The 27,742-nt window shown below is 43.7% G+C and overlaps 1 protein-coding gene across 8 annotated transcripts; it reads left to right on the top strand.

The window, feature by feature from the left end:
* Positions 1 to 264: 264 nt before the first annotated feature.
* LOC106604433 (inositol polyphosphate 5-phosphatase OCRL) lies at positions 265 to 27,651 on the top strand. Of its 8 annotated transcripts, none has more exons than XM_014199035.2 (24): positions 269 to 928; positions 2,411 to 2,493; positions 7,073 to 7,164; positions 7,666 to 7,704; positions 8,348 to 8,461; positions 9,796 to 9,996; positions 10,300 to 10,567; positions 11,537 to 11,686; positions 12,148 to 12,249; positions 12,639 to 12,753; positions 12,927 to 13,043; positions 13,395 to 13,576; positions 13,943 to 14,054; positions 14,371 to 14,480; positions 15,565 to 15,700; positions 15,955 to 16,065; positions 16,479 to 16,644; positions 17,271 to 17,506; positions 18,702 to 18,725; positions 22,480 to 22,599; positions 22,918 to 23,044; positions 23,569 to 23,696; positions 23,927 to 24,038; positions 24,415 to 27,651. In XM_014199035.2, exons 1-24 carry the CDS (start codon positions 884 to 886, stop codon positions 24,537 to 24,539), a joined length of 3,015 nt encoding a protein of 1,004 aa, XP_014054510.1. In that variant the 5' UTR covers positions 269 to 883; the 3' UTR covers positions 24,540 to 27,651. The 8 variants fall into 8 exon arrangements, with proteins under 8 accessions (XP_045573962.1, XP_014054510.1, XP_014054512.1 ...); XM_014199037.2 differs by having other exon boundaries at positions 270 to 928; positions 22,918 to 23,002; XM_045718008.1 differs by adding an exon at positions 6,744 to 6,797 and having other exon boundaries at positions 271 to 2,493.
* The last annotated feature ends 91 nt before the right edge of the window (positions 27,652 to 27,742 follow it).

Below are 27,742 nucleotides of genomic sequence, written 5' to 3' on the forward strand. Positions count from 1 at the left end.
CTGAAAGAGCTGAAAAATCTGGACCCTTACAAATCAGCCGGGCTAGACAATCTGGACCCTTTCTTTCTAAAATTATCAAGTTAAGGAGGAAATCGATGCATTTGCAGCCTGAATGGAGAATGTTTTAGGTAAAAACCGGTCCACGGGGATATGATTGTATTGCCGGCTGCATACAATGCGTTGGACGGTATGATGGAAAAGACTCAATATCTCCATCTGCCGGTCTTTGGGCTAACACACACACTTTGATGCTGGAGCAGGCCTTATGATTCTGATAAAATAAGTCCACTGACTGTTCTGATGTAGCTTGTGTATGGGAATGAATATTTTTTCCTTCCCATATTATGACCCCGTCCTTCTCTTTTACTATGTATGCGCAAATGATGCGCAGCGTTGAAGTTCTCATTAGCGAAATCTGACACTGGCTGTAACCACAAGTCGCAAGTCCGGGGTTTTCGTAGCAGCTGGATGGCTAGCTGTCTAGCCTAGCATCTGGATGCTGTGACATTGAAGAGGAGGGAAGACAGCATTGAAGACAAGGTGCAACATGGAGGATTTACTAGCCATCTAATTACATTATTATCAAAGCTAGCTATGCTACCGGCGTTTTGATGAACACAGCTAGTTAACTACCACGCATATTTTGTGTGAGCGCGAACGTGAGTTGCGTCTGAAAACAAACTTCCAAGGACCAGACTAATATTTTCTCATGACAGCAATATCAACATAGCATGACTACTACTAGCCTAGGCCCTAGCACTCCCCCGCCGGTTAAACGTCCCGGTAGACAGCTGTCACCCGGAACTTTCCTTGTGTAAAACGTCTGGACGGTCCGTGTATATACCATTAGTTACCACCCTTAGCAAAATATATATTGGTGAGAATGGATTCCTCCTCGGGCTTATGGAGTGACGAGAAGTGCTTGGCAATATCCTTTTGAAAGTCTGCCATTTTTTTGTTTGCTTTTTTTAAAACTAGGTAGCTGTTAGCATGCTAACATAGCTATAGGTTTTTAGTTCGCTAAGTTATCCAGCTAAATTAACTGTTTAGGTTTGGTTGCATTTGATATTTTTAATAATATTGTCTTGCAGGTCAAACATTTTGTTGTGTTTACTCTGAATATTTCAGCTGATTAGTGTTTTTCTTAGTCTGACACTGAAATAATGATAAATGCTTTACTAGCAGGGTTGATTTAATACTAATGTCGTCTACCCAAGAAAACATTTTGTCAACTGACCAAGACCATACGGAGAGCACACGTTACACCGGTTTTTAATTCTCTGTGTTTGTTTTCTGTGCGTTTTAGAATAGATTTTGAAAGTTTTAGAATTTATTTAGAAAATATTATTTTATTAGTCGATAATAAATCGCTTCACGATCGTGCACCCCAATACATGACAGACATGCTTTTAAGCAACGTACCCAGTAGGTCCCCCAGTTCCTCTGGCACTGGCCTTTTAACTATCCCAAAACCTAGGACCAAGAGGCAAACTTTAGTTACTATGCCCTCAGCCTCTGGGACAGCCTGCCAGAGAACCTGAGTTTTTAAACTGTGAAACTGTGGGCATTTAAAAAAAAAGATCTTTAACACCCTTTTATCTTTGTTTTTCCACAGGGTGCTCTTAGTCTTTTAGTCATTCAGTTCTTTTAGATAATTCATATTTTGTATATATTATTTTATTACATTACAGCTTTTTCATATATATATATTTTTTTTACCACGGATTAGTCTCTACAGTCCTCGTTCTCTGCCTTTACTGTTTGAACTTCCATGGCTGTTATAGATAGATTGTTTGTCTCGTGGCCTTTTTGTTTTTATTCATTTTCCTGTGAAGTGCATTGCGTTGCATCCATGTCTGAAATGTGCTATATAATTAAAGTTTGATTTGTTAACCCAGTAAGCCTAGTTAGCTAGCTAGGAATATTCTGTTCATAGAATTATAATACAAAATAGAATTGAATAGGATCTCTATGGCTCTGTCCAGCTGTGCATGGGTTGGAATCGCAACAGCCTACAAACTCTTGCTTTTTGCTTCAATTTCCAAAACAATGTAACCAAATAACCAGTTACTTGGCCCATACAGTATATGATCATGATGACTTACTGTTTGTAGGTTGTGCAACTGTACTAACTAGCTTAACAATTTTTTTCTCTCTCAATAATACCACAAAAGCCTTATACACGTCTTCTGTTGTTATTAACGTATAGCTCCATTTTAAGTATTTCACAACAACCTTGAATAGACAACTGTCTGGAATAGCTAGTGTGGTTAAATATTTGTTGACCAAATCATAACCAATATTCTGGTCACTCGGCCTATTTGTAGTTTCATCTTCAAGTTGTAGCCTGCCCTAGTGTGTGTCCCTGCCCTCTCATCATTGCTGCTGGTTCCTTAATAGTGATGTTCAAACTGTAAGAGGACAGGAGGTAAGGCTGTCCGGTCAGAAGGAGCCCAGGCTACTGTCACTGATTGAGTTCTCTGGGGAGTTTATGTAAGTACTAACATTAGAGAACTCAGTGTCTGAAAATGTATGTTCATTCATATCTGCCTTTCTCACCCATACTGGGTCATAATGATGAGTTGTACTCAAGTGGTCAGGTTTATTCCTGTCAAGCAGTGGTGTACAACTTCAGATGAAACATTGCATTGCAAAACCTCTTCCTGTCCGACTGCTACTTCAAGACATTTTTGCTTGTGTGGACCATCTGTTCAAGACTGCAGAAAGACCATACCAATGTTTGCCATGGTGTTCTGTAGTCTACCTTGAATAACAAGGTTCCTCATTATGGTTTTAGCAGCATAATGTTTGAGGGTGAGTGATGATTGACAGGTATGCCTCTAGAAAGACACAGTGCAGCACTACAGCATAAAGCAATAGACCGGTGCAGCATGCCTGAATTGATCCGCAGTGCCCTGGCTGTGTCCTGATGGGAGTTCACTGCCAAATGCATGCAGGCCATTTATTACAAACCTCAGATCGCCTAGTGGTTTTCATGTCAGAATCTCATGTTGATGCAGTCAGCTGCCAAAGTGGCCTTTTCTGCAATCAGATGTTTTTATATATTGTTTTAAATCTGTTTTGATATCTGGGCACGGACCCCCTGCAGTACCTCCCCACTTTGAGAAGCCCGGGTTTACAGTACCACTCTAGGCTTTAATTGACAGCCAGCACACGAGATTCTCAGTCAGCAGCTCTGAACATGGTTGCTTGTTTGATGTTTTTGTTTAGTGCGTGATAATACTCAGGACCGGTTCAGCTGGTGTGTGTGTGCAGTAGAGAGACAGAGGTTAGCCCCAGTGCCAGCCATCACGCTGCCTATTATGTCTGTATCCCACCACCACTCTAATGAGACTCACATGAGAGCGCACACAAACTCCGTGGTCGACTACCTAAATGCATTAAAACTATGTACACACTGAGCCAAGGCACTTAACCCCTCACAAAAACAGTGTGGCAGCCCCCTGCTCCAACCTGTATGTATCTAACAGCCCCCTGCTCCGACCTGTATGTATCTAACAGCCCCCTGCTCCGACCTGTATGTATCTAACAGCCCCCTGCTCCGACCTGTATGTATCTAACAGCCCCCTGCTCCGACCTGTATGTATCTAACAGCCCCCTGCTCCGACCTGTATGTATCTAACAGCCCCCTGCTCCGACCTGTATGTATCTAACAGCCCCCTGCTCCGACCTGTATGTATCTAACAGCCCCCTGCTCCGACCTGTATGTATCTAACAGCCCCCTGCTCCGACCTGTATGTATCTAACAGCCCCCTGCTCCGACCTGTATGTATCTAACAGCCCCCTGCTCCGACCTGTATGTATCTAACAGCCCCCTGCTCCGACCTGTATGTATCTAACAGCCCCCTGCTCCGACCTGTATGTATCTAACAGCCCCCTGCTCCGACCTGTATGTATCTAACAGCCCCCTGCTCCAACCTGTATATGTACATTGCATTCTGAAAATATTCAGACCCCTTGACTTTTTCAGCATTTTGCTACGTTACAGCCTTATTCAAAAATGTATTAAATATTTTTTTCCCCTCAATCTACACACACTATCCCATAATGACAAAGCAAAAAAAATGTTTGCATTTTTTTGCAAATTGATAAAAAAATTAACTATCACATTTACATAAGTATTCAGACCCTTTACTCCGTACTTTGTTGAAGTACCTTTGGCAGTGATTACAGCCTTGTCTTCTTGGGTATGATGCTACAAGCTTGGAATACCTGTATTTGGGAAGTTTCTCCCATTCTTCTCTGCAGATCCTCTCAAGCTCTGTCAGGTTGGATGGGGAGCGTCGCTGCACAGCTATTTTCAGGTCTCTCTAGAGATGTTCGATTGGGTTCAAGTCCGGGCTCTGTCTGGGCCACTCGAGGACATTGAGACTTGTCCCGATGCCACTCATGTGTTGTCTTGGCTGTGTGTTCAGGGTCATTGTCTTGTTGGAAGGTGAACCTTCGCCCCAGTCTGATGTCCTGAGCGCTCTGGAGCAGGTTTTCATCAAGGATCTCTCTGTACTTTGCTCTGTTCATCTTTCCCTTGATCCTGACTAGTCTATTAGCCCCTGCTGCAGAAAAACATCCCCACATCATGATGCTGCCACCACCATGCTTCACCATAGGGATGGGGCCAGGTTTCCTCCAGACGTGACGCTTGGCATTCAGGCCAAAGAGTTTAATCTTGGTTTCCTCAGACCAGAGAATGTTGTTTCTCATGGTCTGAGAGTCCTTTAGGTGCCTTTTGGCAAACTCCAAGCGTGCTGTCATTTGCCTTTTGAGGAGTGGCTTCCGTCTGGCCACTCTACCATAAAGGCCTGATTGGTGCTGTAGAGATGGTTGTCCTTCTGGATGGTTCTCCCATCTCCACAGAGGAACTCCGGAGCTCTGTCAGAGCCAGCTCTTGGAAGAGTTTTGGTGGTTCCAAACTTCTTCCATTTAAGAATGATGGAGGCCACTGTGTTCTTGGGGACCTTCAATGCTGCAGACATTTTGTGGTACGCTTCCTCAGATCTGTGCTTCGACACAATCCTGTCTCAGAGTTCCACGGACAGTCCTTCGACCTCATTGCTTGGTATTTGCTCTGATATGCACTGGTAACTGTGGGCCTTATATAGACAGGTGTGTGCCTTTCCAAATCATGTCCAATCTATTGAATTTACCACAGGTGGACTCTAATGAAGTTGTAAAAACATCTCTAGGATGATCAATGGAACAGGATGCACTTGAGCTCAATTTTGAGTCTCATAGCAAAGGGTCTGAATACTTATGTAAATAAATAATGTATTTCTGTTTTTTTAAATGAGAAAAACCAGTTTTTGCTGTGTCATTATGGGGTATAGTGTTTAGATTGAGAAAAAATATTGAATCAATTTTAAAATAAGGCTGTAATGTAACAAAATGTGGAATAAGTCAAGGGGTCTGAATACTTTCCGAATGCACTGTATGTGTGTCTTTCGGAGGTTGGGATGAAGTGGAAGTCACATTTCGGTTGGACATTGTGTACAATTGGTGAATAAAGTGAACTTAATCTAAGCCCTGCTCTAGCCTGAGTAGTAGGCCTATGCTATGCTCTCATAGGCTGAAATGTATTATTTATTTATCTAGGCAAGTCAGTTAAGAACAAATTATTATTTACAATGACAGCCTACCCCGGTCAATTTCGGACGACGCTGTGCCAATTGTGCGCCGCCCTATGGGACTCGCAATCACGGCCGGATGTGATACAGCCTGGATTCGAACCAGGGACTGTAGTTTTGCCTCTTGGACTGAGATGCAGTGCCTTAGACCGCTCATAAATTAGTGATTACCAGGAGAGGTACCAGGAGAGGTACCAGGAGGGGAAGATGTCAGGCGTGTGTACTTCCAATGGCAAATGGGTTTTCAATTATGTTATTTCACGCTAGAGCTGGGACGATAAACTGCAAACTATCGACACCGATCACTTATCGCAGGCATTTTGTTTATCGTTCATTTTGATAATGTTAAGTAGCCTACAAGTTTTGAAATGAAATAAGTTATGGCTGATTGTTAATGGGACAATTGATGGCTACAACCATCAAACTAGTAGTAGCTTAAAGGATAATAAAATAATAAACTGTGGTAGACATCCATGTTATGATCGTATCGTTCTATTTATCGTTATCGCATCAACTCATGGAATTTATCGCAATATGGATTTTTTGTTCATATCGCTCAGTTCTGTCACACATTGAATTGATCGTTTTTTGCGGGGAAAATTGAGGGACAGAGCTTGCCATGGTATTAGTAGACCTAGGCCTACTTGTTGATGATAGGTGGAGCCTATTAGGCCTATATATAATGACAAGGGACATTTTAGGGGTATTTTGGAAGAGAAGTTGGGTATACTACTTACGGTGCCATCTCCAGCTAGCCTATTTGGAACAGAGCGTCCTGACCTGACACATTCAGACAAGCAGCCAGGGTTGCATCATGTTCCACTTCTCCACAGTAATCACATTTCTTGTTAAGAGTTGAAAGGAAGTGTGAACATGTTCTGACACCCTGCCTGCTGCTGTACAGTCATTGGTAGGGAGTGAGACTTGACCTACATTAACCCTCATCACAGCTCAGACAGACGCTCCATTTGATTTGGATTAAAGCTCAGGCCTTGTGATCATTTCATATGAGGCTCTCATTTATTTGAATGTCTTGCATGGATTTCGGTTGGAATTGACTTCAGTTCACTGATGCTTTGGCTGTTGCATTGTCATCATCAGGGAGAGAAATATGACCCTACATTAACCCACACATCACAGCTCTGAAGCTCTAACGTAAATACCTAATCATTTACTTTTCATTGCGCTTGCATTTTAATATCTTGCATCATGAAACGGCAACTGTTTGGGCTAAGTTACATAAGTTCTGTTTACGTTTATTTTGTCCACTTAAATGTTTTAGGGAAGTCTGTAAAATCACTATGACAACACCTCTCTTGCTCACTATACTGCATTAGGTTTTATGCAAATTAGATGAAATTAAACTTCTTATCTGAAGACCAACAATGTAGGGTGCAGTATTGAAAGATCATTTCCTCCTCTCCCTCCAGGTTAGGTGTTTTGGCTAACCCTGATACTGTTGTGTCCTGTCCGGTACATCAGTTGTCCATACCCATCAACAGTCATTTTCAGATTGAACGAGGTAAGTGACCACTAAGTCTAAATTCACCCTTTAAAGTCCATGTATGCCTACCATTTAGTTTTTAATGTAACTAGGCCAAATGTCTGGGAAGTGTTATTGAATGGTACCATTGTTTGCAGTGCATGCTAAGGAAATGTTTTGGAAATGTTATTGAACTGCTACAGTTCAGACAGGTTTTCAGAGATTTGATCTAGAACGGTTCATGTACCAACAGACAGCTGATTGTGATGCAGAGCCCCTCTCCTCTAAAGCCTGCAGGCATTTAAACTTGACATTCCTTAACTCCCTACCATGGTAGCAGTATTAACTCAAGGTTATTGCTTGTCATAGTGGAACAAGTCCAAGGTGCTTTCTTTACCATGGCCAAACATTTGAAAGTCAACAGCTAGTAGCAAGAGCCTATTGAAACCTGTTGTCATGACATATTCACTCTTCCCCACAGACCTTTGAGCCTCACGTTTACAACTCTTTCATTTTATCTTTTAACTGCTTTTTTTCCAGAGGCCGAAGAAGCGCTGCTCATTGACTTGCCATTAAAAAGTAAGTAAGACTTTTCTCCTCATACTTCCATTTTTGAAATGGTCATCCACCTTGATAGGAATTGTTTCTAGTGGAGGTTTGCTATAAGCAATTCAGCATCATTGTGTTGTTGTTTCTACCTTATTATAGGAGCTTATGTGCAAGACCAGTGTTGTGGCAACAGTACTACAATAAAAACATGACAATCGGTTGTAACAGAGCTCTTCATCCAATTTGGTTACATTTTTTGTGCATGCCGTGCATGCCCTGAGCTCCATGCCTGGTTGTCTCTGCAGATTTATTTAGTTGTAAAAGTTGGTCATAAGTTGCCTGTGGCGATGGGACAACCTGCACTCTTGAAATAGCTCACTGTTGGCAAATCACTGTCTACCTCATTTTGTGTGGAGTTGGTAGAAATGCAAGTGGACATGGGTAGTGTCTCCATGGTTGTGGTGAGTGAGTAAATGGTATATTTGTATAGGCTAAGTTGTGGTGAATGTAACAATGTATCCTGTCATGTGTTGTCTGCCTGCTCCTCCTGCCCTGTCACTCTATACCCAGCAATAATTGCCCCTTAGGAATAAATAGTGTATTGAATTGAATGAGTCTGTGGTAGCCATAAAGGGAGTCAATGGTGGATGTGTGTTTCTCCCTGCCCCTCCAGCTTGCATTAGGATACGGGTCAGAGGGGAGAAAGGCCTGGAGCTGATTCTGGAGCTCCAGGATGATGAGCGCAGCCAGTCCTTCTTCTCCCAGTTGAAGAGAGCCAAGCAGCAAGGTGAGCCAGTCGCTCTCTCGCCCTCGCCCTCGCCCTTTCTCTCTTTTTCTCTTTCTCTTTTCACTCTGTCTTTCGCGCTCTCAGTCTCTCACTTCTCTCACGTTTCACCTATGTCTACCGGTTACATTCCTCAGCTATGTTTACGGTCAGATGCCCCTTTCAAGGTGGCAGTGTGGCACAGTACCTACTAGTGCGTCCTGTCTCTGATGTTGTGTTACCAGAGCCACAGTTGATCATCTCCTGTAGCCGTGTCTTTTGATTTAGTTTTGACTGTGGTTGATGTGGATTGTGGCTTATCTAAATGGGATTACTCGTATCAAATGAATATTGGTGTCCACTGTCTTCATATAATATGCCACAGCTAAAAGACTGGCAGGGCTCTACGCTGACCTGTTTTACAAGGAGCCTGTGTGCGCGTATGTTGAAAAATGTAGGCGCACACAAAGACATTTAGGAGCACAATTACAAATATTAACGGTATTATAGATAGAATCCTTCATTCTTCTAAGCGCACTGGTGCTTCTAAATTAACATTCCAGGTTAAACAACAAAATATTTAAGCACATAAGTGAGTAAAATGATCTCACTGTAGAGCCCGGACTGTGTCCCATCACTACTCTGTTATAGATGCATTGTATATAGACTGTTTCACCCCCCCCCAAAAGTGCTAAAAATATAGAAAATCCATTACATTTCTTAATGATTATGACCTCATTTACAACACCCACTCCTGGAATATTGAAAGGAATAGGCTACCTATTTTAAATATAGGTCCCCAAGCAGTTTGGCTTGATTGGGGACAGTAACAGTTTTTGAAATGTCGAACCGTGGCCTTGGCATCGCTGGTTAACGATTGAGACGGTGTAACCCCATTACCACAGGCTGAGGCTTGCTTCCCAAATGGCACCCTATTTCCTATGGGCCCTGGTCAAAAGTAGTGCACTTTATAGGGAATAGGGTGCCATTTGGGACACAATCTCTTTCTCTCTAACAGCCCTGTTGTGCTGGGTGTTGCCTCATTTCCCTAACATTGTATCTCTAGTAGTATTTGCATTGTGAAAGGTCAATAGAAACAAGATGGAGGTGTATAGAACAATGGGTGTGGTCCTTCGAAGGGAGTGTTGTAGTGCTATTGTCATTGTATTGCATTTCTCTTTAGCTCTGCAAAAAAACAACCTAGATTTACTGTAATCTATGAGATCATTCTTGGCACTCGTATTAGATTGTTATACACATTTGCAGTTTGCAACGTGTAGAGAAATGCTGTCTCATGTAACTCACAGAGTAGCTTTGTCTCTTGATTGAGTGATCCAGCGCTGCCAACTTTTCCACAGTCGAGTCCAAAAGCACGCAAATCAAAGTGATGGATCCTATCATGCCGGCTCCCCACAAAGTCTCTGCCCCAGTCCCACCCATCCCTCCTCAGAGAGGGATCCACAAAGCTGTCAACTCTCACACCAAGCCCACCGGCTTACCGCCACCACCACCGCCTCCCAACCCCAACAACAGCTCTTCAGCCAACCAGACCGGCACAGGTATGGATACATGGATAATATTGGTCAAATTGAATGAAGAAGTTAAAATTGATTGCATTTTATATAGAGCTTTTCCAGATTCTCAAAGCGCTTGACATTGTATAGAGGAACTTAACCTTATCCATAACCAATGTCCAGCACCCAGCTGGGTGACGCTACTGCAGCCATTTTGCACCGGATAGTTACCAGACATCAGCACACATTACAGTCGAGGTCAGGTGTGAATCCTAGACACTTATGACGGTTGAACGATACAGTGAATGTCACAAGGTTTCTCACATATGAATCTCTCCTCTATCTCAGCTGACAGACAGGACCCAGCTCTCTCTCTGGCCATAGACTTTGGCTTCGAGAACAACTTCAATCATTCCCTCAAAGTGGAGGAGAAGAAGAACCAGCAGAATGGCATCGGGCCCCCCCAGGAAGCTCCTCCAGTTCCCCCTCTGCCTCCCCGTAAAGGCTCCTACACTCCCTCCAATCCTCTCCCACCCATGCCCATCCCCACTTCCAAAGACAGAGTTTCGTCCATACAGGCTAAAGATGCCGCCTTCATAACGCCTGCCAAAACAGAGTGAGTGTTACCAGTAGGACCGTCCCATAGTATGCTCATCCTATTGGAGATGTTTTCTTTCACCTACAGAACTATCTGTATTTGGCTTCTGTAGAGTACCACAGTAAGAGTCATAATACTCATAAAACCTAGTGGTCAAACAGGGAAATGGTCCCTATCATTTTTCCACCGTTCATTTTTCCCATTTGGGGATTTTAGAAACACTTAAAATAGGGGCTGTGTTTCATGTAGGCTTACCCTGGCATGATGTTTTGATAGCTATGTACATTTCTCTAGGACAAGGTGACTTCTATCATTATATTCGCCTGTATTTATCCACCTAAAATGAAATCCTAATTAGCTGCTAATGTGGCTATTATAAAGAACTACAAATCCCATGATGATCTGGACGAGACTGCTTAACCGAGGCGATGGTAAGGATCTCTGGATGAACTATCTGATGTTAGCTAAATGTAGTAATGAATAAATTGGCAACATTTCTTTAAATGGACAATTCTATGAACTGTCTTGTGCAAGTTTTAAATTGACACATTACCTGTTAGCAAAGTTGTTAGCTAGAGATGACGTGCAGGAGCTTGCAGGGATTTGTAGTTTGGCATGTAATTTACTTTGACGCTAATTAGCATTTTGATAAAAGTCACCTTGTCCCAGAAAGATTTACATGGTTATCAAAACGTCACACCAGGGTAAGCCTAAACGAAATACAGCCCTTATTTTAAGTGGTTATAAAATCCCCTATGGGAAAAATGAATAGAAAAACTAATGGAACCATTTCCTTGTTTGACCGCTAAGTTTTATGGGTATTATGACACCTTCACTGTGGGGCTCATTTGGTGTCAAAGGGCCTCTATTTATAATTTCGGTGGCCTAGATCTTGATTTGTAACCTTTACATCACACCCTTCCTGAAAAATAATGTAATAGAATAACTGTGGGAATGACTCATCCTCACCTGATGTTGCGGTCTTAGTGTTGAGCGGCCCACCTCGTGGAGTGACAGCCCCACCACCAACAGCATGCGGAACGCCATGTTCTCCACTCAGGCCAGCCAGAGAGAGTACCTCATCAAACACCGCCTGGCCAAGAAGGAGGAGGAGTACGTAGACATCAAGGACTTCAGGTGAGTGTCCATGGGTTTGTGTGGATGGTGGGTGGGGCAGAGAGTCACTGACTGGGTTTGAACCTGGGCCTCCTGTGTGACCACATTAGCTTGTGGAGATGATGCAAGTCTTCAGGTCTCAGCCAAGGTAACATCACAAGAGTGGTTCATTGAACCAGCTCCATTACATATGCTCCCCTGCAGTAGCCACTTGTGATTCTGGCCAGAAACTTGAGATCCATTGAAAGTGGGTTATAGCAGCAGTTATTCTACATTTTTCTGTAGTTTTTCCACGGTCCATTTTCAAAATGTGCAGGGTCCTGGGTTGAACTAAAAGTGTCTAAGCCAACTTTTAGTCACTGAGCTGTAAGTTCTTATTCTTAGCTGTAACCCTTATCAGGCTACACTCTAGCACTAAACTCACATGTTTCTGTCCACATAAGTATGTGAATGCCTATATAAGAGTGTTTTGTGTGTTTCAGATTCTTTTCTGGAACGTGGAATGTGAATGGCCAGTCTCCAGACAGCAGTCTAGAACCCTGGCTGTGTTGTTCGCTAGAACCCCCTGACGTCTACGCTCTGGGGTCAGTGACATATCTATCTGAGTACCCAATGTCTTCTACACAGCATGTATGAAGGAATGAACCTGGGTCGTATTCATCAGTGCACACCGTATCAAAAATGTTTTGCCATGAAAAACGAAGACAAGCATTTCTTATTGGACAACTTCAGGTAGTCCCTCTCTGCTTCAGTCCGTTTTCTTCTGTTTGTTGCCTAGTGAATACGACCCAGAGTTGTGCAACTAACATACTTTTCTGAATTGGATCCTCTTAATTCCATATCGTTAATGATGGATGGACGTTGCTAGTTGTAAACTAGACATTTCATTACATACTATGAAGAGTGCTTTTGAGCACTTTCCCAAACATTGGAACTACCGCGCTGATTTCCCTGTGCATTCTGGGTGCTGTAGTTTCCAGGAGCTGGACCTGAGCACAGAGGCCTTCTTCTATCTGGACTCCTCTAAGGAGCAGCTGTGGGTGGAGGCTGTGGAGAGAAGTCTGCATCCCAAAGCCAAGTACAAGATGGTGGGTCAATGAGCGGACTCTTCTCATCTTCAGTGGAAAACATAAATGGTTTAATCAACTACAATATTACGTTATTGTAATTACACACTGAGAGCAGCAGACGTTGATAAAAGGACATCTTTAGTTCATAATAGACTGATAGAAGCATCCATATCCAAATTCTGTCTCCCCAGGTGCGTACCATCCGACTAGTGGGCATGATGCTGGTGGTGTTTGTCAACAAGGTGCACAAGAATCACATTAAAGAGGTTGCGGCGGAGCACGTGGGAACTGGTATCATGGGAAAAATGGTACGAACGAGTCAAGTCAACTAAGAGGAAGTGTTTGTGTTTGCCTTTTGCTCACATTAACTTTACGACTTAATAACATCATAACTAAATAACTGTATAACTTGATGACATTTATAGATACAGTAGGTACACAGAACATAGACATAATGTAAATGATGAGATATTTGAATACCACAATAATATACTGCTACTGCAAAGTATTGTATTATTATGTTCATATACTGTAAAAGGTATAGTTTTTCATCTAACAAGCGTCCTTTAAACCCATACGGGCTGAGCATCTGTTGCAAGACACTTTACTAAACAAACAAATCAATCAGTCGGTCAACATACAATGTTTTCTCATTCCAGGGCAACAAGGGAGGTGTGGCGGTGCGCTTTGTGTTCCACAACACCAGTTTCTGCTTTGTCAACTCCCACTTGGCGGCCCACGTCGAGGACTTTGAGAGGAGGAACCAGGACTACAAAGACATCTGTGCCCGCATGAGCTTCCACATGCTAGACCACCCTCCCTTCAACATCGTCAAACACGAGTCAGTCCCCTCCAAGACCCACACTGTAGAGTCATAGGCCCTGTTCCAATGTCTGCACTAGCACACCACTTAGTGCATTAGCCATGTATTCTCAGTAATACTATGTATTTCAGGATCAAGGGGCTTACAGTAGTCATTACTATTATAGATGGAATTCTTTGGTGCTAATGTATTAAATCACAGAGAGAGACATTCTCAGGTAATAGTTTGGCAATTCAACATATAATTTTACTGTAAAAATAGTGTAACCATGTCACTGTTTTTGTCTTCATACAGTGTAATGGTGTAAACATGTGGTATTACTGTAAGACTGTTTACATGCTGTTGTGTTACAATACGTAACTCTTCATCCATTCTGTGGTCCAGTGTAGTGATCTGGGTAGGAGATCTGAACTACCGGTTGTTTGTGTACGATGCAGCTGAGGTCAAACAGCTCATCTCCCACAACCAACTGAGGAAACTGCAAGAGTATGACCAGGTGAGAATACACACACACACATCTGTTATCTAGTCCGTTGTCAATGTTTTTTTACACCTTTTTTTTGTTATATATTAAAACATGAATGAACTAATACTGCTTGAAGTCATGTTGCCATTTTAATGTCCTGCACAACAACAAAAAGAAAGACATTGAATAAAACCAAGCTGGATTTGTACAGTGGAGTTAGGACTTCTGTATGGTCCTCATTTCCTCTTTTCTCTGGTTGTTTAAAGGGTTATAAATACTGGACTTCCTCTGTCTGTCTCTGAATAACATGTTGTTGGTATATTTCCCCTCCTGCCTCTGTGTGAAGCTGAATATCCAGAGACAGAACAAGCGAGCTTTCACAGACTTCATGGAGGGAGAGATCAATTTCATGCCCACGTACAAGTATGACGCCAAGACGGACCGCTGGGACTCTAGGTAAAATACCACTGATCCTGATTCCTTTCCCACCAATCACATACTTCTAGAACACCCATAGAGTTTTGTAGTTTGATGTGTCAGCTATTACCCCCCCTCCACCCAACAGAGTGCAAAGGATATACCCTGTGTAGGCTAATCCTCATATGCCATAGCGCCTTGATTATTCATGTTAACATACCTGGTAAGATCAAACCTGAAAAGTCACATTTCCAACCATTCTGTCCCAGTAATGAAATGAGTCCTTACACAAATGTTTCTCCATTATTGACGAGGTGGGCCGGGCCCCCTAACCAGCTATGTTCCCCATTGCCTAAATAACTTGAAAAGACCCAGGATGTTGCTTTGGGGGCTTATGTGACTTACCTGGAAATCTAGGGTATTTAGGGAAACACTGGGTTGTGTGGCATTTAACTGAACATTTTGTAACGGAAACTAAAAGGACTGTTCCTTATTGCAAGGGTTCCCAAATGTTTTCACTCAGGCTCCTCCTTCAGCATTCGGCAACACCCCCCCCGCGGGCGCCATGTCTATTTCTAAGCCCACAAGCACTGTTCATGATACGAACTGTTCAACCCCTCTTATTGGTGGAGAGGATTTAGCAGGTTTAAAGCTTACTTCCTGCAATTCTACACATTTTTGGTCATGGTGCAAAGAACACTGCAGTTTAAAAGCAAATTTTCTTGCAATTCTATAAATGTTGGCATGTCTAATGTGTATTCTTGTGATATTTGAGTGACATAGAAAGGACAATATCTATGGGATAAAAAACCTTCTTGTTGTTCTGGACATTTCTGCCAAGTTATAAATATCTCTAAGGTATGCAATGACTGACATGACAAGAGGAATTGATGATGCACTACCCAATTTCGAAATTGCACCACGTGCATTCTACTATTACTGGCCCCCTTGCCCCCCTGCCGACCCCTAGGGGGGCGTACCCCACAGTTTGGGAACCACTGCCTTATTGGACTAGTCCACGTTGTCAATCACTGTTTCAATCTGCTACCTTGCATTTGGTCCCGAATGAACAGCTGACCCCGTGTCTCTACCCCCTGTCTCTTTCTCTGGGGTTCTCCTGCAGTGGGAAGTGTCGTGTCCCAGCGTGGTGCGATCGGATCCTGTGGAGGGGCAGTAATGTGAAGCAGCTCCACTACAGGAGTCACATGGAACTGAAGACCAGCGACCACAAGCCTGTCAGCTCCCTCTTCAGTGTCGGGGTGAGGATCATGTAAACACTCACTACACTGCCTGTCAGCATCTGGAAATCACATCTGACTGACTGAGGTTGAGACAGTCACAGGAGACCTGACATTCACAAGGAGTCCATTAAGTAAAATACACATACCTTTAACATACTATACAGCTCAATGAGGATCATAAAATACAAGTTTAATCTCGAGTAGCGTGCTTGATTATGCTATATTGAATAAATAGTTGTTGGTTTGAGAAATTCTATTTGTGTGTATCAAAGGTGAAGGTGGTGAACGAGGCGCGCCACAAGAAAGTCTTTGAGGAGATCGTGCGCATGATGGACAGGATGGAGAACGAATTCCTCCCGTCTCTGGCGCTGACCCACAGAGAGGTGAGTCGACAGAACATAGAGACATGATTCTCATCTTATTGATTTCCTGTCCAGCATTTCCTCCCCCCTGATATTTTGTGTCAGATCAATAAGTCTGTTTTGTCAGTGATTGTCATTAAGTAAGGTACATAGTCATTTTGATACCAAGACAGCAAGTATTGAGTCAGGAGACTTATGATTTAAAATCCTTATGAAAAATGATAGCCTAAGAAAATGGAGAAGTCTGCCAAGATGCTTGAGTTACTTTGCAGGTGTAGAATGGTATGGGGATCTATTTGCATTTCAAACAATCTACTGCATAGATCAAACAAACATTCTTGCACTCTGGCTTACTGTAACAATGTCTGTGAGTCTGTCCTCCTCTCAACCTTTATTCTCTCCCCTCCTCTCCATCTCTCACTCACCTCCCATAGTTCACCTTTAAGGACGTCAAGTTCCGCCAGCTGCAGCGGGAGAGTTTTGTGATCTCTAACGACGGGCAGGTCGCCTGCCACTTTGCCTTCATCCCCAAGCTCAACGACTTGCAGTACTGCAAGAACTGGCTCCGCGCTGAGCCCAGCGAAGGCTTCCTAGAGCCCAGTAAGTCCCCTTCACTTTCAGCCAGGCAGTCACACGCACTGCGTGCTGGGATACTTTCACAGTGTATCCTTTGCTCCTTCTTTGGTGGGATTTCACTGATCTGAGGATCTAAAGATTCACTGATCATTCAGTTGAATAATCTCCTGGAGGAGGGAAAAGGAAGGCCTGGTCCAGAAACAGCCGCTAGCCCCTACTCTTTAAACACTTATAGAGAATCTGAATGTTTTTCTTTGTAGGTATACAGTAATATGCTTAAAGTCCTACCAAGCCTGTCAGAGAGCATGCAGCTGCTACCATATTGTTTACAGGCCTACCTATCAAATACATTCCTTTTACGATTTATATAAGGTTCCTAGGGGCTAGGGATTGTTTCACAACTGGACTGAAAAATGCATTTGTATAGCATCTCTACTCTGTTGTAACCCATTGTAGCTATGTATGTACTGTTCTCAATGGTGTCATACCACCAGGGCTGTGTTCTTGAGGCACCACAACCAAAGAAAACAGACTGAAACACATCCTACCTGGATTTGTTCAATAAGAAACGCTCATGTCTACTTTTATTACAAATTGTTGTCAATGGCATACCCTAATGAACACTTCCCTTCTCGGTCTCTCCCCGCCAGACGAAACTTTAGAGATCTTCCTGGATGTGTACGTGAGCAAGGACTCGGTGACACTGCTCAACTTGGGAGAGGACGCCATCGAAGACATCCTGGTGCTGCACCTGGACCGAGGCAAGGACTACTTCATCACCATCTCAGGCAACTACCTGCCCAGCTGCTTCGGTACCTCGCTGGAGACCCTGTGTCACATAAAGAAGCCCATCCGGGAGATCCCCATCACCAAGCTCATCGACCTGGTGAGTGGAACTAGCTAATGTGAAGTTACTGTAGCAACCAGGGAGGGATACGTTCAAGGTAGGATAGGAATGATGTATGTAGGGCCATTTAAATAGTGTTCATTGCAGGATTAGTTGAACAGTCAATCCATTTAGTGTTCATGCAGGATTAGTTGAACAGTCAATCCATTTAGTGTTCATGTAGGATTAGTTGAACAGTCAATCCATTTAGTGTTCATGCAGGATTAGTTGAACAGTCAATCCATTTAGTGTTCATGCAGGATTAGTTGAACAGTCAATACAAGGTAAGTGTTTTATATACTTCTTTAGTCATTGAAGGCCGCAATGGCAGATAGTTGTTTTTCTCCATTACACTTTTTGGCATGAGAGACCGCTAAACTTGGCTTCCCTAACCCTAAACCCTGTAAATGGGTAAGAAATGAAAAGCAGCTAACACTGCAGCAGGCCTCAAAGACTGGTGTTGAAGAGTACATAGATTTGGTCTAGATATTTGTCCATTGATGCAGAGAGAATGTCTCAACCTGTGGCTGTGTTTAGAATCCCCAAAGGGATAAGGAAGTGGCAATTAGTGTGTACAAATGTCAGAAGGCTTTACCTGAAACATTGGGAGCATTGACTAAGTCTAGGCTAGTCATATACTCGGGTCTACTTTACAATACAAAAAGTATGTCCATGCATTTCTCCATATTGTTATTTTACATGGGCTATCTATATCCACCTTGGCCTCAGTTAGATTAGTATTCTATGTTTATAGGATCCATTTCAAATGATCTCTTGCTTCCACTGTCTCTATTCTAATGTCATTCTGTTTGACTCTGCACGGGTACGTTTGGGTGGAATAATTCAGTTTTAAAGGTTCAATCTGTAACTTGTTGGCCCCCTGAAATGCTCAAGAAATCAATGCTGAAACAAAAAAAAACACTCCAATCACTGTGCAATACACTCTCAAAAAGACCCTCTCCCAGTCTTGGCAGCCCGGGACAATACTTTATTGAAATCAGAAATGACCTACAGATTGCACCTTTAACACAGCCTATCATTATCTTCCTGACTCCTTGGTGTTTATGGATTATCTCCTGTCTACAGTATCTCCTCTGTTCTCTCTTCTATCTGTCTCCTCCCTCATTGACTCTCATTGCCTTGATCATTCCTTTCCATCTCTTCACTGCTGTGCTGGGGGCTGCTGGGGGCGAAGGGAGAGGACAGCTACATGGAAAAGGTACATTCTACATGGTGTGTCCACCATAGAACTAGAATAGTTAGTCATTCTATTTCGATGGTGTCCCACTCTCCACTGTGAGGCTAGTCTGATGCCCTGCTGTTGCTCAGCAATATAGGCAACCCAGGTTCTCGTCAAGTAATGTTGCTTTTCTGATTTGACATAAAAACACCTGAAATTGACCAAATATATACAGGACCTCGTGTTCTGGATTAGGGAAGCACATTGGTTCAGACAAAACCATGGTAAATTTTTTACATGCTGTTTTGAGATCCAAAATTAAACTAAGGGCTTCATTCACTCTCTAGACCCAGCGGTGTCCCGTCTGTCCCTGTTACAGTAGTACTAGTTATAGTACAGGTCTCTAGACCCAGCGGTGTCCCGTCTGTCCCTGTTACAGTAGTACTAGTTATAGTACAGGTCTCTAGACCCAGCGGTGTCCCGTCTGTCCCTGTTACAGTAGTACTAGTTATAGTACAGGTCTCTAGACCCAGCGGTGTCCCGTCTGTCCCTGTTACAGTAGTACTAGTTATAGTACAGGTCTCTAGACCCAGCGGTGTCCCGTCTGTCCCTGTTACAGTAGTACTAGTTATAGTACAGGTCTCTAGACCCAGCGGTGTCCCGTCTGTCCCTGTTACAGTAGTACTAGTTATAGTACAGGTCTCTAGACCCAGCGGTGTCCCGTCTGTCCCTGTTACAGTAGTACTAGTTATAGTACAGGTCTCTAGACCCAGCGGTGTCCCGTCTGTCCCTGTTACAGTAGTACTAGTTATAGTACAGGTCTCTAGACCCAGCGGTGTCCCGTCTGTCCCTGTTACAGTAGTACTAGTTATAGTACAGGTCTCTAGACCCAGCGGTGTCCCGTCTGTCCCTGTTACAGTAGTACTAGTTATAGTACAGGTCTCTAGACCCAGCGGTGTCCCGTCTGTCCCTGTTACAGTAGTACTAGTTATAGTACAGGTCTCTAGACCCAGCGGTGTCCCGTCTGTCCCTGTTACAGTAGTACTAGTTATTGTACAGGTCTCTAGACCCAGCGGTGTCCCGTCTGTCCCTGTTACAGTAGTACTAGTTATAGTACAGGTCTCTAGACCCAGCGGTGTCCCGTCTGTCCCTGTTACAGTAGTACTAGTTATAGTACAGGTCTCTAGACCCAGCGGTGTCCCGTCTGTCCCTGTTACAGTAGTACTAGTTATAGTACAGGTCTCTAGACCCAGCGGTGTCCCGTCTGTCCCTGTTACAGTAGTACTAGTTATAGTACAGGTCTCTAGACCCAGTGGTGTCCCGTCTGTCCCTGTTACAGTAGTACTAGTTATAGTACAGGTCTCTAGACCCAGCGGTGTCCCGTCTGTCCCTGTTACAGTAGTACTAGTTATAGTACAGGTCTCTAGACCCAGCGGTGTCCCGTCTGTCCCTGTTACAGTAGTACTAGTTATAGTACAGGTCTCTAGACCCAGCGGTGTCCCGTCTGTCCCTGTTACAGTAGTACTAGTTATAGTACAGGTCTCTAGACCCAGCGGTGTCCCGTCTGTCCCTGTTACAGTAGTAGTAGCTGTACTAGTCCTCAATCTGATATCCTCATAAGACTGTCATTAAATGTGCTTGAGTGCATATTATATGCTCTGTATTTCAAATCCCTTTTAAAGGCCAGAAGCCCCAGCTCGTTGGTTCTACTTTTAGCAATAAATAAGCTTTTTTTTTATTTAATTCCATTGTCCTCCAAGTATTGCTGAATCTTCTCTCTCCTCATTTCATGCATCTTGGTTGGAAATAGACCCTACAGGAGGGTAGCTTTCCAGGAACAGGGTTGGAGTTAAAACCTACAGGAGGGTAGCTTTCCAGGAACAGGGTTGGAGTTAAAACCTACAGGAGGGTAGCTCTCCAGGAACAGGGTTGGAGTTAAAACCTACAGGAGGGTAGCTTTCCAGGAACAGGGTTGGAGTTAAAACCTACAGGAGGGTAGCTCTCCAGGAACAGGGTTGGAGTTAAAACCTACAGGAGGGTAGCTCTCCAGGAACAGGGGTTGGAGTTAAAACCTACAGGAGGGTAGCTTTCCAGGAACAGGGTTGGAGTTAAAATCTACAGGAGGGTAGCTCTCCAGGAACAGGGTTGGAGTTAAAACCTACAGGAGGGTAGCTCTCCAGGAACAGGGTTGGAGTTAAAACCTACAGGAGGGTAGCTCTCCAGGAACAGGGTTGGAGTTAAAACCTACAGGAGGGTAGCTCTCCAGGAACAGGGTTGGAGTTAAAATCTACAGGAGGGTTGCTCTCCAGGAACAGGGTTGGAGTTAAAACCTACAGGAGGGTAGCTCTCCAGGAACAGGGTTGGAGTTAAAACCTACAGGAGGGTAGCTCTCCAGAGTTTTTACTCTGCTACATGCAGTGTTTACCTTACTGTATGTAGTTTTCATGGCAGGGCCACAAACTAAGACCTCCCAAATCAACATCCAGGGCCTGATGTAATAGAGTTCTGTAAAAGCCTTTATTTCTGGTTACCTAACTATAGCCTAGGCTACATCTTTCTTAGAAGCTGCACTCCAATACCCTTAAGGAACAACAGTAGCACTTTGAGAGGCTCTCTAACTCTTACAATAGCTTCGGCCAGGGCTCTTGATATTGTAATTGGCTCTGCAGGCTATCACAGTGTCCCACTCCAGTCCTGTGAGTGTGTGTATCCGTGTGTGTGACCCCCACTGCCAGAGGTTATTTTTGGACCCACTCTCACTAGTTCTCAGCTAGACACAAAACAATGTGATCCACTCCCAGTTCAATGGCTGTCCTCCAAGACGACCCGACATCCAACCCTCGAGATAATCCGCTCTAATATGTTCCCTATACCTGAAAGGACACGCAATGTGCCATATTATTATCATTTTAGGAATGGAATCAACGTTCTGATCAATGCGAAACCTTTAAATCGTATTGAAGGTGATGGCACAGGATGAATCAAATCCTCCTTAGGAATTAAGCAGTTCATAAGTTTATGAATCGACCGGGTAAAGTTGGGTAAAGCTGGTTCCAGCCACGTTACTAACCATAGAGATTATGTGTCAGAATCAGGCCTGTGCTCTGACACATAATTTCTTCAGTATACTGCAGTATAGTATCTATGTTTCTAACATGTTGTGATGGTTCTCTCAGTATAGTATCTATGTTTCTAACATGTTGTGGTGGTTCTCTCAGTATAGTATCTATGTTTCTAACATGTTGTGGTGCTTCTCTCAGTATAGTATCTATGTTTCTAACATGTTGTGATGGTTCTCTCAGTATCTATGTTTCTAACATGTTGTGGTGGTTATCTCAGTATAGTATCTATGTTTCTAACATGTTGTGGTGGTTATCTCAGTATAGTATCTATGTTTCTAACATGTTGTGGTGGTTATCTCAGTTTAGTATCTATGTTTCTAACATGTTGTGGTGGTTATCTCAGTATAGTATCTATGTTTCTAACATGTTGTGATGCTTCTCTCAGTATAGTATCTATGTTTCTAACATGTGATGGTTATCTCAGTATAGTATCTATGTTTCTAACATGTTGTGATGCTTCTCTCAGTATAGTATCTATGTTTCTAACATGTGATGGTTCTCTCAGTATAGTATCTATGTTTCTAACATGTGATGGTTCTCTCAGTATAGTATCTATGTTTCTAACATGTTGTGATGGTTCTCTCAGTATAGTATCTATGTTTCTAACATGTGATGGTTCTCTCAGTATAGTATCTATGTTTCTAACATGTTGTGGTTGTGTGTTACTTCAGGAGAAGTCCAGGGTGAGCTTCCTGATGGTGGACAGTGCCGGCACGGAGGACAAGCCCTTAAAGATCCCCAAGGAGGTGTGGCTGCTGGTGAACCACCTCTTTACCATGTCCTGCCAGCAGGTGAGAGGATGTTTTTAATCTCAGTTATGAAGATTCTGAAATGCTGTTGCAATGAATTTGGATGATTTTCAGAATGAGGTATTCCTTAGAGGGGTAACCTTGGTTAACAAGGAATCCAAACAGAATATCACTACATTTCACTATTGTCACTTGTGTTTGAAGAAGTGTAACAACGCAAAATTCAGTTTGTATTCCAGGCTAATGCTTCTAGGCAGTATTCATAGAGTCTTTCAACCTGTAAATAGTATTCTACCCTACCCTTATTTCAACGTCATTTCAAAACAACATTCTCCTGTAAACTCCTTACCGTTCTTCCAGGAGGACCTGTTCCAGACACCGGGCCTGCAGGAGGAGCTGCAGAGTGTCATCGACTGCCTGGACACCAGCATTCCTGACTCCATCCGTATCCTTACTCATATGTCCCCAGTCATTCCTGACTCCATCCGTATCCTTACTCATATGACCCCAGTCATTCCAAAGCCCCTGGCACAGATCCACTAGTAGGCCCAGCCCTGTAACAGGACACTGTGACTGAGATGCCACACAGTTAGTTTGGTCGCTGCGTTAAAGCAGCTGCTATATACAGACTGGTGCCAAGGCATGTGGTGCTAGCATTAGGGTGAGCTACATCCACCACATGCGCTACATAGATTAGCAGTGTGGAGGAAGTATGAAATCTGTGCTAGTTGGGGTGTACGGTGTGCAATCTTCCTGTCCATATGTATGCTCACGCACCAGCACACACAACCAGCTTGTTTGAGGGGATCACTTTGAACTGATTGCTAATCTTCATCACATAATGATTAGCTGTTTAGGATTCAAGGGGATTTGTAGATCAGGGATTCTGCGCAGTATGACAGCAATGTAGTCAAGTTCAAACACTGTACACCCACCCTCGGCCACAAATCTGTATCCCCCCAACTTTGTCCGCACGACTGTGTTTCTGACTGTTCCCTGACTGTGTGTCAGCTGGTTGTAACCACTCAGTGGCCGAGGCCCTGTTGATTTTTCTGGAAGCTCTGCCTGAGCCAGTGGTCTGTTACGAGCTCTACCAGCGCAGCCTGGACTGTTCCCATGACAGCCGCCTCTGCAAACAGGTGCAGTGAATTTAATTACTATTATAGGTGGCCTAACATTAAATATTTCCACATAAAAGTCAATTTATATGAATCTGGAAATGGATATGAGTAGGAGTCATTGACTTCTGTTGAATCAATAAAGTTAATGTGTATAATCATTGTAAACCATAAGACATAGTTTGTCCTCTCGGATCTACGAGGAGCTGGTTGTAGTTCTCACCTGTCTTTTCTCTGGGCTGTTTTGTCAGTTGATCTCCCAGCTGCCCCGGGCTCACCGCAATGTCTTCCGCTACCTGATGGCCTTCCTCAAGGAGCTGCTGAAATACGCCTACAACAACAACCTCACTGCCAACCTCATAGGTCAGTTCCCCATGGCCACATTTTCTATAACCTACATGTGCTTTTTCAGTAGGGTACACTGTAGCAAAGCGTTATGCCACGGAATGCAAATATCTTTGTTCTTATTGGACATGTTCAGATATAGTAGTATGTCCCCGCTTCACTCCAATTCCAAACGTATCTTCCATACTGAACACGACCCAGATTTAGGGTCAAATGAAATTCCCAAGTCTAGAATTGAAAAATGTAATTTATTTTCAGTAATGTTGATAAAACATTTAACTGGAGTTTCAATTCAGTGAATCCTGACTGAAATGAAACAGATCTAAACCCATGTTGCTTTAGAAATGCCTCTTTCTCACATCTTCCTCTACCTCTCTCTCCTCCACTCTGCCAGCTACCCTCTTTGCCAGCCTGCTCATCCGGCCCCCGCCCAACATGGTGGGCCGACAGACAGCGCAGGACCGACAGAGAGCCATCGACTTCATTCTGGGCTTCCTCATGGGAGGGGACGAGGAGTGAGGGGTCAGGGAATCAGACAGCCTGGACCTTTTGATGACAGACTGAGGAATGGGGTTTTGGTGGACACAAGGTGTATGTATGTGTGTAGGGGACCAAGGTGGATTGTGTTGTTGGAGAACAAACAGTGCAACTATATGGGACCCTCTCTTATCAGACTCTTATCAATGCCCCAGCTCCCAGCCTTTCTAGTGCTGTACTTCAGTCACTCACAACCATCACCATTAACCAAGTCCCATAGTTTTCACCTCTGCTCATTGTGTGGCTGCAGGACCAGGAGTTTAGGTGTTGGCAGCTTGGAGTGACAGTGAACAGTCAACCCCCTCTGAGGACTGTTCCGTGCCCCATTCAACCCCCACTGTGGACTGTTCCGTGCCCCATTCAACCCCCACTGTGGACTGTTCCGTGCCCCATTCAACCCCCACTGTGGACTGTTCCGTGCCCCATTCAACCCCCACTGTGGACTGTTCCGTGCCCCATTCAACCCCCACTGTGGAGTGTTCCGTGCCCCATTCAACCCCCACTGTGGACTGTTCCGTGCCCCATTCAACCCCCACTGTGGACTGTTCCGTGCCCCATTCAACCCCCACTGTGGACTGTTCCGTGCCCCATTCAACCCCCACTGTGGACTGTTCCGTGCCCCATTCAACCCCCTCTGAGGACTGTTCCGTGCCCCATTCAACCCCCACTGTGGACTGTTCCGTGCCCCATTCAACCCCCACTGTGGACTGTTCCGTGCCCCATTCAACCCCTCTCTGAGGACTGTTCCGTGCCCCATTCAACCCCCTCTGAGGACTGTTCCGTGCCAAAACGACTCCCTTTACCTGATTTGAATGTGAACTCTGAATGGAAGTACAATATGTATGTATGAACCCACAGATACTAAGATAATGATGATCCGTTAGTACGTTACACTAAAGATACACAGAGGGTCGTGCAGAAGAGTTGGATCGCATTCTACCTGGTGGATACTCCTCAGAGTGAACGATTCAACCCATGGGTACGTAGTGATATTGGACGCAAGAGACTTCTGGTGAACACAGAGAGACTAAATGAATCCTTGCTTGTCCGAAATACCGACCAAGGAAGTTTGACGTTCTTCTAGAAGATAATGATGACAATCCGGAGCAGTCCTTTCTGGGATCTGGGAGACATATTGGGAGATGTGTTAGAACTGTCAGTGGGCTGTGGTTTAAACAAATGTTATTTATGATTTCTATTTTTTCCTTACAGAACTTTGTACCATCTTTTACAGTTTTTATTTCAACTTCATACTTCTTTTAAGAGACCACATTTTGGATATTGTTTGACCACACATGGTTGTTCAAGTCCACCTTTTGCGTCGGGCATACTGAAACACGTGCTGTTCAAAATCAATGAAGGTGTGTTGGGGATTGTGTGTAACTTAATCTTGAGCGTTATTGTGAGTTAGGCTGATTTCTCCATTCATGTACATTACAACTCTGAACCCAAGTCACACTAACTTCACAGTAGAGCGATCAGTCATCCCTCCTGCTTGTACAGTATATGCTATTCAACGGGCCAGTTTCTCAGACCCAGATTCATCTTATTGGAGATTAACATTCTCGATTGAGCATGCTTATTTTAGTTCAAGAGTGGTTCAATGTGGTTGTCTCACCCAGCTATCTTAAGATGAATGCACTAATTGAAAGTCGCTCTGGATAAGAGTGTCTGTTACATGACTAAAATGAGTAGACTTTTAATCTGAGTACGGGAAGAACCCTCCCTACAGCGTGCTCCAGAACATAATAAAGACAAACCCACTACGGCATCGATGTCTTAACTGTTGCAAACAGTCCCTCTCCTGTCCGCATTGACCTCTTGTGGGTTTTTTGACTCTGCTGTCACCTCTTACTATGGTGGTGCAAACTGTGTTCAATATGTATGTATTGTTTGTTGGTCATGCAGGTACCATCGTTTAACGTTTCCTCAAGCTTATTTTCTGTCCTCGCTTCAGCCTCGTTGTCTGCCTCGCTGTCGGTCTTCATACTGGTTAGAGACTGATTGTATGAGGCCTGTGTGCTCAGGCAAGGGCCTTTCTTGTCACCGTCTCTGTCAGTCGATTCAGACAATATAATGCCCTGTTTTACTGTCTGAGTTTCATCTGAAGTAGTACCCTATACCCTATATAATGCACTACTTTTGACCAGAGAGCGCTGGTCAAAAGTAGTGCGCTATATAGGGAAAAGGGTGCCATTTCGGACGTACCCTAATACTTTTTTTAGTGGCAAAGCATTTTTTACAGTGCAGGTTGAACAGGATTTAGATGTTCATTACTCTCCGCTGAGACGAAACAGTTTCCTAACGCTGTCGTGGAACGTGTTATGGTTGTGAAACGAGGAACTATAATGCTGTGACATTTCTACAGTGTTTTTTCCCTTTGTTTTCCACACTGTCGTCTAGTAACGTTAGTAATAAGGCGTCAAAACAGCTCCTGGCTGGCCTGTTGTGTGACACGGTTGGTCTATGACACTTGTTTCCACTGGAAACGTTTCCCATTCTTATGTCTCCAGTCAACTAATCTAGCCAGAAAAGCCTGTTACTTAGTCAACAGACATGTACTGTAAGGATGAGCCTGGTTCCATATACTTTATGTGCTGTAGCAAACCCCTCTATGGTTGTCATGCCACATGTAAGGTGTGACAGCATTGAAGATTTGTCAACACCATACACAGTATGGAACCAGGCTACTATAGGTCGAGGCTACTATAGGTCCAGGCTACTATAGGTCCAGGCTACTACAGAAAAGGCATTCAAAGTTTTAAAGTGTTTTAATATTGCATAATCTCGTAGCTAACACAATGACAGGCTGTTAATCAAAACACTTAAGAGTTTGGTTGTCTCTCTGTCAGCACTCACCCAGAGAGGATTTTGAGTGGAGTTTGCCCTAGTCTTGTGTAACTTCCTGACTGCAATTATCCGTACAGTACATTCTAATATGGGCCAGATGCGCTTGCAGTGTTCTTCAGAGTTGTCATAGACTTTGCGCTTTGCTTAGCTTTGCCAAACCATGATTGGCCCTGGATGGATTGGTCCTACCCGTTGTCTCGGACTCTAACCAAGGAGGAACAGTGAATCTGAGATTGTCATCTCATTCACAACACAAAGCTTTTACATCAGAGACGAGGTCAACCCCAGCTGCAGAGATATTGTCAGTAATGAATTTTCAAATTGGGAGATCAGCC

Source organism: Salmo salar, chromosome ssa05, assembly GCF_905237065.1.
Source record: "Salmo salar chromosome ssa05, Ssal_v3.1, whole genome shotgun sequence".
Lineage (NCBI taxonomy): Eukaryota > Metazoa > Chordata > Actinopteri > Salmoniformes > Salmonidae > Salmo > Salmo salar.

Coding starts and splice junctions, on each gene's coding strand:
- LOC106604433 (XM_014199035.2), top strand. CDS start 884: ATGGATTCCTCCTCGGGCTTATGGAGTGACGAGAAGTGCTTGGCA. Junction 7,165..7,665: donor TCATTTTCAGATTGAACGAG/GTAAGTGACCAC, acceptor CTTTTTTTCCAG/AGGCCGAAGAAGCGCTGCTC. Junction 11,687..12,147: donor GTAGACATCAAGGACTTCAG/GTGAGTGTCCAT, acceptor TGTGTGTTTCAG/ATTCTTTTCTGGAACGTGGA.